The 18552-nt window shown below is 39.7% G+C and overlaps 1 protein-coding gene across 8 annotated transcripts in view; it reads right to left on the bottom strand.

Moving 5' to 3' along the window:
- Nucleotides 1-18552, bottom strand: part of FGFR2 (fibroblast growth factor receptor 2) — a 98295-nt gene that overhangs the window by 23103 nt on the left and 56640 nt on the right. For 2 of the 8 annotated variants that reach the window (XM_019555689.1, XM_019555693.1), the window contains 3 exons: nucleotides 14116-14306; nucleotides 13104-13251; nucleotides 8950-9152 (listed from right to left, as the gene is read on the bottom strand). In XM_019555689.1, the coding sequence (XP_019411234.1) occupies nucleotides 8950-9152; nucleotides 13104-13251; nucleotides 14116-14306 (542 nt within the window). Of the gene's footprint in view, nucleotides 1-8949; nucleotides 9153-11452; nucleotides 11598-13103; nucleotides 13252-14115; nucleotides 14307-18552 lie in introns of all 8 variants that reach the window. The other 6 variants (XM_019555691.1, XM_019555696.1, XM_019555690.1 and 3 more) reach the window with 3 other exon arrangements.

Raw genomic sequence — 18552 nt, 5'->3', positions numbered from 1 at the left:
TAGAAGCCAGGAGGTGCTAGAGTAGCCCTCTCTTCCCTCCCATACTGCTGAGCTGAGGGGGATGTGGCCAGGCCCCAGCAGGATGCCGTGATTAGGGAGGGGTCCCCCCACAACATTTATCAGCTGTTATCAGCATTTAGCACCCCATCAGAAAACAAAGACTCTTAGTCCAAGCTCTTCTTAAACAGCTTTTCCCAAAGGAAGGAATGCAGGGACATTACCAGCTGACCTGTTGATTAGCTCCAGAAAGCCCTTAGCAGACTCTGTCCTATCTGGCTTATACAGCATTAGCTAGCATATCACATGCTGGCTATCGTCTGTGCTGTGGGAGAGAGGAGGAAGGGAACTCTGCTTAAGCAGCAGAAGGTGGGGAGGGGGAGGGGGGGAACAAGGAAGCCAGCAGACTCTGCTGTACCTGCAGTCTCTGCCAGAGCTGCAGCCAGGGAGGAGAGGGGAGGGGCCAGCTCTGCTGTGAAGCAGAGAGCTCCGCCCAGCTCAGAGAGCATGCCGGGATGCTGGGCGAGTCTGATTTAGCTTAAACTAGCAAGGGGTATGGGACAGACATTGCATAAACCAGTTTGACCCAAATCAGTTAAGTCTGATACTATATTCAACCAGGTGGCTCAGACCAGCTCAAACTGGTATTCAAACTGGTTTCAGCCATTTTCAAACTGGTTTATGTGCAATGAATGTTTGTTATGTTATGGGTTTAAACCAGTTTCTGATCACTTAAACCAGTTTACATGTCATGTCTGTCCCTAGCCTATTAGAGGACATGAATGCATGGGACACTGTTCACTAGTGAGTAATAAATAACTTGTCAACTGGGGCTATGATCAGGAGATGTCACTACCAGTTACAGGGCTCTACCAAGAAACAAATAAACATTCAACAAAATAATCTCACAACACTGCAGTGAACCAGATGTTATCCCCATTTTACAGACACAAACAGGCACAGTGAACTTGAATGACTTAAACTGATTTACTGCATGATTCTGGGCAAGAACTAGGACAGGAACTTAAGTTCCAGTTTTACTCATCTATTTCTTAATTTTCACTACTTATCAAGCACACATTAAAATCACACTGCATAAAAGGAACAGAGGACATAATCAGTAACATACAGACTGGCCCAAGCAAAATGGTAACGCCACTATTCCATGTTTCTCTAGCTTATCACCTCAGGTTTTGTGCCCGATTGCCTACATTGCTGCCATCCTCCCACACTGATGCCACTACTAGAATTCTGTCTGAATTTCCTATACATGTTCAGAATCCACCACCCATACTGCCAAGGCCCTTACAGAAGGCCCTAATTGTTTTTTAATTTCAATCCCCTTAATTTGCCTCTTGGACCCTCAGACACAGGCTTCTTCAAGCTGCTCTGAATGCTCTCTCAAAGCATGCACCTCACCTACTGCTCCACCTACAACCAGTCCTTTGTAAAAATCTCATTACAGGATTTCCATTACCTGACACAAAGGTAATGAGTACCATGTCCTCAATCTATTAGTTCCCCTTTCTTTTCTCATCTCCTTTCATTCCCTCCCACACCTAGGACTTTTAATTTTCCTTCTGTTCTCACACCCAGGGCTTTCTGGTGGCTACTTCTTATGCCTTTCCATGAAGAATTTATGCCTTAAAATGTCTTCCTTACCTAATCTGTCATCCTTCTACCTTTCCTTCTCCCTAAAGTTCATTACTCTAGTCCTCTCCCAAAATGTGTTAATATGCTGAACTCACAGAAATACAAGTGTTACCATTCCCAGATTTGGGAAATGGTCTTTTAGCTTATTTTTGTAGCCACTTTATCATCCAAAAACATTTATATACAATTTAGTGATTTCTAGACCTACAAGAAAAACTTACAAGGATCTACCAATTCACTTTGTCAAGCCAGCCATTGTTTTCAAATGGCACTGCCCAGTGAAAGTGTGATCCTCTAGTTCAGTGATACCTTATGCACATCAGAGAAATGTCCTCACAGATGATACTTTTATAAGGGTGTAAATTTAGCATTAAAATCTTCATCTTTAGAAATGTGTGATCATTTGCTTCTCTTTCTCTCTAACTTATAATAAACCACAAAACCGTAAGAGTACATGGATGGAAGAATTAAATGGCTGTCAAAATAGCAATGCTGTCAAAATAGCCAATTTCTCTTTTAAAATAATTTAGCAGGTTTACTCCATACAGCAATTGTGCAATTGACTGTAACTTCTATGCGTAATTAAAGTGTAATGGCTCAGGTGCAAACAATGAGAGAAACCCAGAGGGACTCCTCAGTACTAGTGACAAGGAAAGGAGTGGGCTATCCTCACAGGGAATATATTCTTGCTTGATTAACTGGAGCAATGAGGGAAGTTATAGGAGCTGAAGGGCTATAAAAGCCTTGCTCTAGAAAAGACTAGAGGTTGGGCTGGCCCATGGTCTGAGAAGACCACGTTGTAAAAGGGCCATTTCTCTCTTTTGTAGTAACAAAAATAAATCATACCTCAGATCTTTGCTCAATGGGCATGAGACTACACTTTGGAACCATGGGAATCCTCCCAGCCTACTGAAACTTTAAATCGACTCAAACATTTTTAAGGAGTACACATTAATCCACTTTTTATGATCTGTTAGTATTTCCATTTTTTTTTTTTTTTTTTTTAGCTCCAGCACTGCTCCACATCCCCACAGGGCAGCCTTCTCCCTGAAATGGCTACTTGCCCTAGATGTGCCCCAATAGGGACACATCTAGGAAGAACTCTGTTCTCATTTATTGCAGAAATTGGGCTGCAAATCATGCAATGATCTGAAACACGTGAAGTTACAGCATATTCAGGACTGGACTGTGTGTTCAAGGCATACCCCTATGTTAAGAGGTGCAGAGTATGTCACTGTAGCACAGGGGTGGGCAAAATGCGGCCCAGGGGCCACATGTGGCCCACCAAGCCATTCTATCTGGCCCACAGGGCCCCTAAAAATTTAGAAAATTAATATTTATCTGCCCCTGGCTGCCTATCATGTGGCTCTCAATGGCTTGCCAAAAATAAGTAAGCAGCCCTCTGCCCAAAACAACTGCCCACCCCTGCTGTAGCACAACCCCAAGGCAGAATTTTGCCTGACTCGGAATTCCTCAAAATGGCCAGAGCAGTATATACTCTACCCACAGCTCCTCTGGATAATGTGGCAGAGACTGCCCCCATGGTTACTGCTCTCACTCCACCTCCCCTCTCAAAGGTCTGTCCAGGCTCTGGGGCTGGCCTTCAACCTAAGTTTAAAATGGAGAGGAAGTCTCCATGCTGCCTCTCTCTCAACTCTTGGACATCAACAAATTATTATAACTACTATTTTAACTCAGTAATGGCCTTTGGGTTGAACACACTGGGTTTAATCAGTTCAAAGAAAATGCATTATGTGCTGTTTGCAAAGTCATCCTGAGTAGCGTAACATTTAAAACATAAATCATCAATGGAAACTTCAGATCCAGTGTGGCTTAATCAGCTGCAGAACAGCATGTAATTTTCAGTAATTGATTATGAAGGGGTATTTTCCTTTGTTTATGATTTCTACCGTATCCTGAAGCCTAGATCTGTCAGTTCTGGCACTCATGCTGTGAGGTTTTAGCAGCCACACACTGATTTCCTATCATTTTTCTATCTCCTTAAAGACCTTCTATAAAAGTTAATTTGCAGTTCCATGTATACATATATAATTATTAAGTAAGTAATGATATCAGCTGTTGACAGAAACCCTGGTAGCACTTTCCATTGGAATAACTGCACCCAAGCAAATACAAACTAAATTAAGGCAAAGCAAGGATTTCTTGTACAGCATTCAAGGCATACACCAAAACTGAACTGCTGTACAGCTTTCAGAAAGACAGATGCTGCTCAAGAAAACAACCAAATGCAAATCTGAACAACATTACTAAACAAGGTAGCTTTTTCTGCCGAGGCACACATTAATATAGAGAGAAGAAATACACTTTTATTTTTAAAGTATATATTAAAGTAAAACTACCCGGGGCCATATCTTGTCCAGAGCTATGTGGGTCAGTGTTTGTGAAGACCTAAGTTCTTACAATAAAAAAAGCTTCATGGAATACAATGGAATACTAAGACTGTTCCCAATCTTGGACTATTGTTCACTCCTTTTAAAAAACGAAAAAAGTTATTCAGATGCCAGAACCTTGCTCAATAATATTCCTTCATTTGATGAACTCAGTCTTGCCTTAAATCAGCCAATATTTTTAACAAATGAGTTTTAGATTCAACACTCTGCTTCTAAATCACTGGACAGTCTCATAAAATTAATTTATGTGCATTTAAAATATAGCTCTCTATAAACTGCACTCCCTTCATCCACACTGAGGGGAATTGAAAGTGTGTCTTAATATATAAACTAGGAGTCTTACTTGGAAAAAAAAAGGTCTGGTCATAATGGCATACATCTGTAACTGGCAAGTCATAAGACGCAGGATCTTAAAGTACCGGGCACTAACATACAGCACCATCTATCTTTTAACAATACATTTTTTTAAATAAAAACAGTCTGGAAAACAAGCGTAACAACTGCTATTTGACTTCTTACTGTTGGTTCCCCTCTTCTGTGATCTGGTTATTTTCAGCATATGCTATGACAGGTGTCACAATGCTTCAAACATTGCATCTCCTGCCCATAAACAGTTAGTCCCTCACAGAACTCAGTTAACGTTAATGGACACCATACTTGATTAACCAAGGGGGAGTAGCTGTTTGCAGTACTAGGCCCATAGGCAGTTTGGCTACAAACAGGAATTGCATTTGTCCTGGGAAAAACCATCTTATCCTGGGACAAAGTGCAACCATTCACACATCAACATCCTCGGGATAAATCCTAAAAAGGCTCGTGGGATAAGAACTACTAAGAGTCTGTTCCAGGACATTGTAAAATGGATCTGAACATTCATGCCAGGATTGCACCATTGAATCAAGTGGCAGTGCATTCAGCCACTCACTAAATCAGGGGTGGGCAATTATTTTGGGCAGAGGGCCGCTTACTCAGTTTTGGCAAGGCATCGAGGGCTGCATGACAGGCAGCCAAGGGCAGATAAATATTAATTTTCTACATTTTTAGGGGCCCCATGGGCCAGATAGAATGGCCTGGTGGGCTGCATCCGGCCCCCAGGCCGCATTTTGCCCACCCCGAACTAAATCCTGGTTAGAAGGACACTGTGTGTTTATGACAATGTTGGACTATTTTTGTTCCTGGGCAAACACAGGCACAACTTGTCCCATCTGTTCCTAGCTTTTGTGTTTCCAAAGGCAACATGGAGCTTAAAAGTTGTTGGTATCATCCCAAATATCCAGGGACAGGCCTGAATTTCAAGCCACATCTCAAATGTGCCCAGGGACTCCATGCAGCTGCCTGGAGTGGTGGGAACACCATTATACTTACTTTGAGGTAGCCATGAGCCACAAGCTGCTACTTAAACCAGCAGTCACATTACATGTTCTTGAGACCTGGCACCCAGACTAGCTAAGCAGCTCTACCTTTCCAGGCAACGGGAATGCTTATCACAGCTAATTCCCCTGTCCTCAGCATCGCACCTTGGTAACTACAGTAACCGTAACCAAAAGTGGTGTGAACTCCTTTTAGTCCCAGAGGTCTACAAAGCATCAGGGACAGACTACCAGTTTTTCTCCCCTGAAAGCTGGTCACTTTATTTGTGGAGAGAAGAGGAGGAAGAAGACTCAAAGACTGTTGATGTCCTGTAGCTTCTCTGGAATATAGAAAGAACTGAATTCTGGCAGGGAAAAGATTCCTACAGGGTAAAGTTTAGTGGAAATTTTCTGCTATTTAGTTTGAATTACGAATCGCAATCCAAACCAACTCAGCAGAAACCTCACCTAGGGAAGATGCCATTCACAGCCCTAAGATTCCTTCTTCTCGTTCCAGTTTTGTAGTCCTGCTTAAGTCGGCCCTTTAGGAATCTGACCCATTAGCTCAGAATTTTAAAAATAATATTAAGAATTCCCATACGTCTGTCCTCATTTCACTGAAATCCTAATCAAATACAGTAGGTGACCCGAGCCCACGATACATCAAGAGTATCCGATTAACACGATCAGCCTGTCACAACCACTTCCGCTGTCACCTGATCATCTTTCCTGGCCTCTGTCCTCTCCACAATTTAATCATTCTCCTCACCCTTGTCCACACAGCAGAGCACAAAGGGAAATGTTCTGCGTTCCTCACCTTTTATTTAAGGGAACAGATAAATGTAGCTTCACAGCCAAATCTTTGCAAGATTTAAAAAAAACCCAAAAACCTCTCAAATACAAATAAGCCGCAGCAAAAGTAAATCTGATGTCCCAACAGAAAAGATCTGTTCAACTATTTCAGAAACACGTCTCTGAAACAAAACACCCTCTGTTGCTTCCCCCCCCCCTTTTTTCCCCCTCCTGATTTGTGGCAACAATTCTGAAAGCCAGCCCCATCTCTAAACTAAACAGTTACTGCAGAGATAGGGAGTGACCGTAGGGTGAACTGAAAACTTAAGCAGCCTTGGCTGCAGGAAGGTGAGTTTGCTGGGCCTGCTAGTCTCCTCCTGCCTTTGTAATTTAATACGAACAATTAGTGAGATCATCAAAATGTGAATATAGCTTTCCTTAGCCCACTTAGGAGACATGTTTTCAAACATCAAAACAACACGAGAGGAGAGAGTTGTTAACCGGAGAATGCTCAGAAGAATTGAGAGTGATGGAATTGCCATCCTGGGGTTAACTCACAGGGCTCCCCTTTTCATATGCACTGTTTTTAAAAAATAAAAATATTCCTACTTCTAAAATTAAAATGTCATCTCTACATAGGCTATCTAGGAAAACACAAAAACCTTGCTTGAAAAGCTTGTCATAAAATATTTTTTCTTCTTCTTTTGAAACAATGGCTTTGAAGGAGTGCCACATTCCGTAATTCTATAACAAATAATTCAGCTGAGGTCAGCGGCTGGCACTGGAAGTCACATGAAAGTAGAAGATACCTAACAGCCCACCAATCTAAAAAAAAACATTTTCCATCACTAAAAAAGGGGGCTTGGAATGAGGCATAAGCCTGACTTGTGACAATGAAGGCATGCAAAGGATTCTTCAGGTATTTCTCTGTCATCAACATATCTTCAGGTCATTATGTGCTTTTCATTCAGGTCACAGTCCAATAAATGTCTTTTATCTTCAAAGCTGATATGTATCTCCTCCTATGTCTAAGTGGGCTGCATTTGAAAGGCATTCTTTGTCAAAAGCTATTGACGTAGATTTTTTAATACCTGGCTATACAACGCTGTGACGTGACATAGCTTTCTGGGAGACCGATAAACGTTCTACAGCCTTAACTGGGATGGCTTAGGGATTCACACCAAACTTTCTCTCCCTCCTTCTACTCACTTATACTTAAATGCAAGCTTTGTCTACAAATGGAATAAGTGACTGGCAAAGAGTACAAGAGTTGACAAACTAAACAAATGATACCACATTTACCCAAATAACCTTGTCTGCCAGTTGACAAACCAAACCTTTTTTCAAGATTTGGAAAAAGTTCTCATTTTTCTCCAGCCTTGAAGTTCCATGAAATACCACATTTCCTGTTTTCACAAGCAAGTGGCTAAAGTACAGCAGTAAAAGTTGCTTCCCAGTGTATCGCTAAACCAAAGAAACTACAATTCCAGGAAAATATACCAAACCTCAAGAAGTTCCAGGGCTCGAGTATGAGAATGCGGCCTGGAATTTCTTGAGGTTTGGTATGTTTTCTATGAACACGCATCTAAACTGTTAGAGGCTTAGCAACACTGAAGAACCATTATACATCATTACAAATTGCATGACATTCTGAAGAGGAGGCATACAGAAAACCTACAGAAATTGTGGTGAAACTTGAGCTTTGAAATAACCTGAATTAAATCCAAATCCCCTTCAGCCTCGGACACCAGAATCTGAACCCAAGTTTTGCAGATGGTCCCTATTTTTATAGCAAGCTAAACCCAACTCTCAAATCAAAACATACCTGAATTCTAAGGTACTGGAAGCCTGGATAAGCTTTGGCTCATCTCTTCTGAAAACATATAGCAAGAAACTCAAACTATAAAAATGTAACTACAAAAGAAACAAGTCTTTCAAGAGAAGATATGGGCTGATTTGGCAAGTGATGGCCTAAGACCATGCCAAAGGCCTATTACTTGCTCAACTGGTTTGTTGTTCATGGCACTGCCCTCCGCAGAGACATTTACTGCCAATGATGAGCCAAAGTTTGCCCTTTAGAGCTGCAAAAAAATGCTTTGTGTATTTTTTTTAGCATGTATGTTTCAAATTTGGTATTTACTTTTGTTCTAAAGCCAGGTTCTAAATACAGCATAATCCAATTACCTTTGAACATGCATGTAGTCTCTCACCTATTTCTGTCTGATTAAGATTTTTAAAAATTCTTACACTCTGATTGGTTAGTGTTAAGATGCCCCTGTCCTCCCACCTTCTTGGTTCTAGAAAATTCTTCCTAAAAATTCCTCCTCTGTATCTGGTACCAATATTTGTATCTCCTCTGTATCTGGTTACTATGATAGTCACCTTACAAACTTTATAAATATAATTAAATATAGGGACTACTCCAAATCCCTTTTAAGTCTATAGGAAATTTCCTAATGACTTCAAACAAGTATTGGGATCAGGCCCTAAAGACTGTAAATGACTGCTAATATAAAAACATTTCTCCTCTATCCTCCTTTCCCCTCCTGCTTTCTCTGTGCTTTGAAACTGCACTCATTGTAGCATGAAGCCCTCCACATTCTGGCGTCCTAGAGCACCAGGCTCTAAGAATGGTCTGAAAATGGTTTCCTGCCTGTTTAAATCTACACTTAAACTCTGATCTTATAAAAATGACTTGCTGGCCAATCGTTTCTGGAAAAAGGTTTTTAAACTCTTTATCTACTTTCTGTTACCTGTCTGCGGAGAGGAATGCGCTTTGTCAGCTTGTGAACAGCAGGCTGGCTACTGAAGTCGGGCTTCTTGGTGGTGTTCTTCATACGACACAGGATGACTGTTAGCACCATGCAGGCAATTAAGAAGACCCCTATGCAGTAAATGGCTATTTCCAGGGAGTCTGGAGATGTCGGGTTTTCTTTTTCTTTCTCAGGAGCTAGATTGCAGGTTTGGAGGAGGAACAATCATGCCACAGAGTCAGCACACAGCATTAGCATACTTCAGTACCTTAATTGGAGCAATATGATATTACAAGAGGATAAGGAGATCTTGCAGTGACTTCGTGAAATACAGAATGCTGTGCATTTCCAAAGGATTTAGTGAGGATCTCTCACAAATCAGAACACAGGTCTCTCTTTCCAGATCACTGCTTCATGTCAATTTTGAACTGTGTGTGTAGATACACACACATACACACAAAGTCAAAGTTATGCTCATTTATAATTAAAGAAAATGAGTTAAAGTGCTAAACATTAAAACTGGGTATCTAGGTTTATCTGTCAGTTCTGCACTTAAGTCAAGCTCTGAGAAAAGGAAAAAATGGGCACATAATTCACTCCAGATGAATAAATATTTAAGCCAATGTCTGGAGAGCAGCAAATGACAGGCTCAAGTCAAAATCATTTTCAAGAGTATTGTATTTATCTCTGTTAAGCACCTGAACACATATCTAAAAACAAAACCCTCATTTAATTAGTTAGCCTTGAAAAAAAAAGAGAGAGAGAGACTTATAAAACTCCTAAACAGGATGAAGTTTGGGCGTGAGCCCACATTGCTTATGCACAAGGACCCTGCAGTATAGAAGGAATGCAGGACAGATCAGTCCTTCATTATGTTTCTAAACTCAGGCTGGGATTTTCAAGAGTTTAAGGGATCTGGCTGCCCAGCTGCTGTTTAATTTCAGCTTAAGCTGACTGCCTAACTACAACCTTAAACTACTCTGAAGAGGCTAGCATCAGACAAAGCCTGAAGTACTCACTGTACATTAAGTATATTTTAATCATTCTCCTTCTGTGAGGTGTAATAGTTTTCATACTAACAGTGCACTTTTTGCAATAACCTCATTCATGCTAACTGGTCACTAAGATTACAGTTACATTTGGTAGAGGGCATAAAATTAACTGCTGAATCATTCTGAAATTAACATCAAGACAATTACACATGCAGATATTTTTAATTCATCTTTACCTAATCCTTTATTTGGAAATCATCCCCCCGAGATAAACAGCATTCCATAGCAATCAGTGGTCACTCTACAACCAGTGCATGTTCAATGATCTTATACTACATTTCAGCTAATGTAATATTCCATTCAAGCAAATTGGTTAAAAAGATGCTGGTGAAGCACACGAAATGCAAACACTGCTAGCAGGGGCAGGCTGTGTATAAAGTACGGTCTGACTGCTTGGTGATGGATGAACCATGCAGACCTCTTTCACAGGGAAAGCAGAGAGGACTGTAATGGCACTGTTTTGCCCAATACATTCTCATAATAAAGGAGAATTGGCCTATAAATATTGAGAACATTTCACTCGTGTTGCACAAACCTCAACAATCGATACAATTATGTAAAACGCACATGCGGGTACTATACCTTTTTGTGAGGCTTAAGAATTAATTAATGCTGTAGTACATGATGACCCAGCAAACCACCGATTGTTCAAGTTTTCTCAAAGGAAATATCAAGGCAGTTGCAATATAGCTAATTTATACACAAGAAAGCTTGACTAGTGCAGAAATAAACTAAGGTTACATTTTCCAACAGCTGACAATTTTCAGGCAATAAAGCGCATTGATGTGTGTTTCTCCTAAGGTTAGAAACAACATCAACCCTAGCATGGCAGGGCATGCTTTGCAGTAAAAGAAAAATCAACTATTTATTCTTTTATAACATGCAACACAAAGATTCACAGAGCCGATTCCCAAGGTACATATTGCACTGCTTCTGCATACACCCTGCCAGCTTTAAAAATCAGGCCAATGATTTGCATGAAGGACTTGGGCTATCAGCAAAAGTGAGACCCAAGCACATTAGACAACTTAGGTATTTTGATGAAACATTACTTTATAATGGCCAGATTGGATCCAAACTTCCCAAAGTAATTTGAAATTTCCTCTGATGGGAAAAGTTGATTATGATTAACTTTGTCTTGCTTTAGTATCTCGCTTTAGCGGTAAGGAAACACATTTACTTCACCTGGCTGATGAATACTTGACAGTTTTAAAGATATTTAAATTAAGCTTAATAAATGGCACCGCTTGCCCTTCACATTTTTTTTAGCTATAGGCTAAGTGCCGTTTTGTCAAACATCCCCAGCTTTCTTTACAACTAATCAACATGCTAAAAATTTTGAGGATGACAAAATTCCATTTCTGAGACAGAAGCAGTGCTAATTCTGCAGCAATCAACAAAGGGAAAAAAAGGAGAAAAACCACTTGAAAGAAAGCAGTGTATACCTGGCAAAACTGTCAACCATGCAGTGTGAAAGGATATCCCAATAGAATTACCCGCCAAGCATGTATACTCCCCAGCATCCTCAAAAGTTACATTCCGTATATAGAGAACCTCAATCTCTTTGTCCGTGGTGTTAACACCGGCAGCCTAGAAAAAAAAGGGAAGCAAGAGAAAAAGCTAGACATTGAGAGGACTCTTGTGGACAGGGCCAGGGAGCCACAGGGCTTTGCACTTCGTAAAAAATCAGTGGTGCGCAGATCCAAAGCTCCTTCCCCATCCACAAATCCCTCTTCCAAAAGATGTCGACCAACAGCACCCAGCTCACCTCAAAGAGTAATCAACACCCTTCACCAGAACCTAAACTCACCACCTAGATATGCATGCAATCAGATAACATGGAAAAATTAACCCACAAAACTTTGCTTTCTTGTTTTTGTTTTTTTAAGTGCGTTGAAAGAAAAACGGAGAGAAAACAAAATAGGACAGTATCCAGGATCACTCACATACGGAGACCTGTTTGAGAGAGAAGAATTTCTTAGAAGCACTGAGAACATGAAACCTAAGAGCCAAATTCTGCCCTCTGATGCACAGCTTATTCACTACCCTGAATGACTAGAGCTTTGAGCTCTTAAGTATCTACTGTGTTCAACTTAAAGAGTTGTTATTGTGCTACACTGCCAACCCTCACAATTTTAGCAGGGGTCTAGTAATTTTTTTCTTAAAGACCTAGCTGCTGGAGCGATGTAATAATGATGATGAATATTATTATTATTAATAATAATAATAGCAATAATAATGATAGTGATGATGGTGGTTCTGACACTTTGAGGTTATAGAAGAAGGCTAGACATTCCAAAATGTTCAAAATTCCCAAAGGCAAAAATATGTGTATATATATTTGTGTAAAATCTCCAATTTTATGATTTGTTTGTTGTCCGACCCATGAGTTTTGAAAGTTTTCAGTTAACTGAACTCATTGGTGTCATGAATAGCCTGCTGAATAGTCTATTAGACAATTATTTACATATAGAATTAATTCAGAAACAGATATTTCACACTGGGGCTGGCTGGGTCACAGAGCTAGAGAAATTATTTGAAAATAAACTTTAAAATTAAATTGAAATAAAGGTTATATAAATTATGAGAGAATGAGCAAATGTATATCAGTCAATAGTTTCAGTCATTTCAGTTGTAAAGTGCAAACCTTGTAAACTGCAGGCCTTCATTTTAATTTTAATTGTTCTAAACGGTGTGCACGGCTCACATGGAGCTTGTGCGCCTGTAATGCAGAAGCATCACAAGTGCCATCTGATGTCTCAGTATACATCTGCCAGAGCTAAAATGGGACCTTAACTGCATTTTAAATAAGTTCCCTGTTATAAAGAAAACAGTGACAACACACCTGAACACAAACAGAGACACAGACATCAAGTACAAGAGAGTAAAGATTGACTTTGGAAACCATTGCTCGTAGCACAGACAGAATATTGTGGGAATTTTTCCATGGCTGCTGGTGGAATACCAGTTGCATCACCAGAAAAGGATTATAAATACACCAAGACCAAAGAGTTATCCTACAAGCTGCCTGCAGTCTCCCAAAGCACCATTTTTTTTCAGCTTCTACATCCAGCTTGCTTTAAAAAACATTGTTACCTTTTGTATTTGGTAGAACAGTGAGCCAGGCAGACTGGTTGGCCTCCCCTATATAATTGGAGACCTTACAAATATATTCTCCAGCGTCCGCCTCTGTCACATTGTACAGTGTCAGCACTTCAGCATTGGAACTATTTATCCCCGAACGCTAGAATAGACCAATAACATAGGAGAACAATGTAACTGCTGCCCAATAAGGACATTAATCTGTCTATGGTCCCACCACCAACACTCCATAAGAAAATGCCTTCGACTTCCACGCAAAAAACTAGCAGCAAAAAATAGTATTCTGTTTGTTTGGTTTTTGGTTAAGTAGAGGCTACATCCAAGGTATTCAGAGAACAGGGAGTTGTCGGGGGGAGAGCTGAGGGAGGAAGGCCATCTGAGGGGGCATACCGGCTGAATGGAACAATATAGGATAGGCCTGCCTATTCTGAATGCCAACTTGTTGGATTCCTAGCACCACCAACCATTCTGGAAAATTTCACAGTAGAGAATTTCCAAAATAAACTTGGCTTGTCTCCCAATAAAAATAAATAAATAAATAACCTTGTCCCACTAATATTCTTCATCAAGTTGGTGAAAAAGTGGACACCTCTAGAGCTGCTGCCTCTCAAGAACCTCATACTGTCAACAGCCCTTGAAAGGAGATATTGCATTATTAAAGGGCCTTCGAAATGAGGCTAAAGAAACACAAGAGTTACAGCAGACGCTCTTTGGTTTGCTTTGGATGTTCTCTACCAATAAAATGCATGTCAAATTATGTTCTTGTAGTGGTTCTCTCATCTCTTTGAATAACTCTTGCCTGAAATTTTTGAGAGAAATAGTTGTAACTATGAAAGAACAAAAGACTTGCTGAGATCAGGCATAACAAGCAAACGATTTTCAACTGTGTTTATAAGTACTTTTGTTTTCAAAACTGAGTTAGCTAAAAAGTCCCAATTTCAAAATTCTTTGCTTTATACAAAGTAAATTCAAGCACTAGATGACCTAATATTCGGAGAAGACTCACCTTTAAAACTTGAAGGTACGGTAATCCATCTGGCCCGTATTTACTGCCATTCTTCTCGATGTGTTTTATCCACTGAATATGAGGCTGAGCATCACTGTAGACCTTACAGACAAACTCAGCGTCACCTCCAACTACTGCAGAGGCATTGGCTGGTAGACCAGCTTGCAGGATAGGCCTGTGTGGAGATCGTTCTGTAGGGACCAAGAGAGTGAATGTGAGAGAGAGAGAGAAAATAAAGATGCATAAATAAGTGGTGCTGCCAAGAAAATTGTAAGTGAACTCAAGCCAAAAGGCCTGTAAGCCTGTTGGCTGACTCCGATGAAACAACACTGCAGCCAAAACATATAACAAAAACTACACTTCAAAGGAGATCACTTGAGCACTACACTTGTAGTATAAAGAATGGCCATTTAAGAAGCAAAAAAAAGGTCTACTAAAATTTACACATTTTTCATGGTATGACCACCTTTCTAATAAGGAAGGGAAGCGTATTTTTTTCTGCACAGTTCAGCATGTGTTTTGAGTTTTCCACTATTCTATTTAATTTTAAACAAGAAAAAAAAAGCAAATATTCATTAATTTATAGCATTTACCAAGATACTAGCTAAAATGAATAGAATGATAGGAATCATTAAAGTAGCAGCTGAAGGAACACCTGCTTTTTAAGAGGTATAAAAAAAGCAAACTTGACTTAATCAATATTACAAAGTCCACAGGCACCAACTATTAGGAATCTACATCAGAAACTAAGAATGGAGCCTTATCTTTGATACCCCATTGTATTTACTTTTGGTTAATGATGACTTTCAGCCTGTGAACCTGTTAGGCATTCATTATACATTTGTCATTGAGGAGATAATCCTGCTTATGTGACTGCACTGCACATTCCTGAAGAGCATCTGAAGATCTACCACAACCAATGTTTCTAGGAAAATATTAGGGATGAGGCATTTCAAGAGCAAAAGTAAAGTACTGGCTAAACTGAAATCCATAGCATTTGTGTTATGGACTTCAGTGTAGACAGCTTTTCACTGTACCTATATTTCTTTGTGCACAAAGAGCCTGGACTAATGCCTACTGAAGTCAACAGCAAAATGCTCACTGACATTAGTGATACAAGATCAGATCCCCCCACCCCCAAGTCCTCCACCGGCTAGGAGCGGAGCTTATGGGTTGACCAGAACAGCTACCAAAAAACATGTCATCTTTGTTTTATATAAGGGAAAATTGTCATTGTGACAACCCTGGAAGCTGAAGTCTTCCAATTACCCACAGAGTAGAACAGACATGAGAAACTCAAACTTCCTGATCGTACAGCCACAGCCACTTTGGGAGGGAACACAGGATGTTCTCCATACCCATGGGTCACTGCTCAAGTCATAATTTTCTTATGATGTGGGTACCTAAAGCATCACAACTGGACTAAAACCAATAACTTGCTGCATTGAGGCCATAGCTTTCAAACGGTAAAAATTTACAGTTTATACTAACCCAGACCAAATCTGAACCAATGGATTAGAATCCATGAATTAAAAGGAAAAAGATCCTTCCTGAACTGCCCAGCCCCCTTCAAAACATTTGTTTACAAGATAAGTAAAGAATAGCAGAGCTAAATATTTAGATATAGAATAGAGGCAATGTATTATAAAAGGTAGAATGTTACGAGCCAAACACACTGAATTTTAAATCAAGTGTTCTTTCTTAAACGTACAAGTTTCTAATAAATTGTACCACAAGCAAACGTTGTGAGTGTAATAGCAAATAATGATGCCCATTGAACAATGGGATCTTTCATGCAGTCCAATATATTTGGCATGCTGCAAACATCTACTGGGAATTTTTTATTCACTGACGCAACACTGGGAGCACACTACAAAGCAGCAGTCTTATTTTTCTTGTGGCAAAAGTGCATTTGTATTGCAATTATTAAATTATTCCATGGCTGCATGTGTAATTTTCAAAAGATCTAGGAACAGTTTAATATTTTTTAATCTGTAAATTACAGTAGAATGTATAAATTGCTATTTTATAGTCCTGGAGAGAACTTATAACAGTTCTCACCTTCTACTAAATAAGCTCTAATTCCATCTCCCTCATTCCTTTGCTTAGGTACAAAAACAGCAAGCAAGAGCTCTCTTTAATAGAAACCTTACACCATCTTCCAAAACTTATTACAGCTGCCTTCAGTATAAAATGAAACCTTAGAGAATGTTATTTAAAATGTTTTTAAAAAGTCAGTAGGCCTCATGTTTCATTTCTCCACATCAGGGTTTGATTTCCTTTGCGACCTTACTCCCTGCCCTTAAACAAACCAGAGAATGAGGCCTGAAACATCTTGGAAAGGTTCCTACTATGCCAGCATCAACACACAAAAGTGTTTAGTTTATCTCAATAGCCATCAATGATTTAATCTTCTATTGATGACTGTCAAACATTTCCTCCACACATACTAAAAAAGCTAAGTCAAGAAGTAAAAGCAATGTTTGTACTCCTGATTTTAAATTCCTGAAGGAATAAAATAAGGCCATGGGCAGGCATTTGTGAAAGCTCCTCTTACTATATCCCTAAATGTATTTAGTGTAAATGCTTTAGCAGTAAACTAACATTTGGCCACCAGCATAGAAACAACCAATCAGTGTTTCAACTCCCATTCCTCAATTTCAAGTGGTGGAAGAGTTCCTAGACAGGAAAATATTTAGAACTGATCTCTGTTTCAGACCATTATATGGTGTGCTGTTCATCCCAAATCCTACCACACATTTAACACTGGAGAACCTTTGTTCTGGTATCAAGCCTTCCTGAAGTCAAGACATATAACATGAACTTAATGGGACTTCATTCCTGCAAATGCTGGATTCCACATCTATGTTCATGTCTGAAACTAGATCTTATAGTACAAATGAAAACACATCACACACTTTTTTTTAATGCTAGGTAAAAAGCAAAATTGAAAAAAAAAATCCTACCATATTACTCAATATATTTCTGTGCAATATATATTTTTTGGAAATAGCTGCTTTCATGTGCTGTTTCTGTGCAGTGCACAAAATGTATTCAGAGAGCCCGTGTACCTTTAGAAACAGCCTCAGAGTTTGGACAGGGATTCCATGTCTCTGTGTATATTTAAAGCATGAGCCTTACATTAGTATGCAGATATCCTCACTAGCCTCATGAGGAGGCTATCACATTTTCTCTATGAATGCAAACAAAAGAGTTAAAGTGCTTTTTAAAAGAAAAACAAAACAAACCCTTAGAGCAGCAACATTTGGAATAAGCAGGCAGCCTGAAAGATATTCAAGGCCGCTGATTTGCCTTGTATAACCAACCAAGTATATAGCTAAGCACTGCAGGTAAGCCCAACTAGACAGTGTATATTCATTGGTTATGATTCTGTTCAAAATAGTAAATGTTTTGATAAAAACAAGCAAGAAATGTAGGTCAGTGAGTGCAACGCCATTGATTTCTCTCCTTTATTTATGCCAGAGTGAGAGGTGAATCTGGCTCTTGGGAAATAAATCTTTGCTAATTGACCATTGAAAGTTTACAACATTCCATTCCCACTGCTAACGTAACTTGTTTGCAAAAAAACAGGTCAACAACATCTGCTCTGACGTGGAAAAGTGCCCCAGAGTTTAGAAAGATGTTATAATGTCCTCAAGAGTATTAAACCTTATAACACTGACACTAAAAAAATTAGGAGGTACTTATTTGAATCTGAGCCATTATTCAAGCTCTAGGAACCTTAGTTGCTTACCTCACAGAATTTGGTTCAGTACGTCATGGACTGGTCCTGCTTTTTAAACCAGCTAAACCAGTTTAATGAGCTATCAGCTAAATGAACTATCAAACTTCTGAATTTGAGTCAGTGTATATTAAATCTCCCATTCCTTTGAATGCCTTGAATTCAAACAATGCAATAATGAGCATGCAAAAGCTTGTTTAATTCTCAATAACTATATGTATGAAGGCAAGTAATCCACATCCAAAAGAGGCAAAAGTAGCCTGTTTACCCCCCAAAAAGCAGTTTAGAAAAAGATGCTCTACTAACTATGGAGTCAATCATTTACTAGAGTTTAGTCACTGTGTTTACAAAAGGTAGAGCCACAATAATCACCAGCGTATGTAATGTCCTATTTCAAGGTTAGGTATCTAAATTACACACCAATGTATCTACAAGGTTTGCATTCCCTCACCCAGATGTAGATGAATAACAAAAATCAATATTTGAAATAGCTATTAGTAGGGACCTACCCAAATCAAGGAGGCAGGTGGCCGCTTTCATAGGCAGGGCGGAAGGCCAGCCACCATTTTTGTGGGCTTATTGTGGGGAGAGGGTGCCATGCCTCTGACTGCCTGAGGGGGCCCCCAGGGGGGCTGTCCCTCACCACTGATTGGCTGAAAAAGCTGTCCATCATGTGCCTCTGTCTACCCCCCCCC

Source organism: Crocodylus porosus, unplaced genomic scaffold (assembly GCF_001723895.1).
Source record: "Crocodylus porosus isolate Cpor-Errol unplaced genomic scaffold, CroPor_comp1, whole genome shotgun sequence".
NCBI classification, from domain to species: Eukaryota; Metazoa; Chordata; order Crocodylia; family Crocodylidae; genus Crocodylus; species Crocodylus porosus.
Note: the sequence above shows the minus strand (reverse complement) of the source record. Positions and strands in the feature narration are given on the sequence as shown.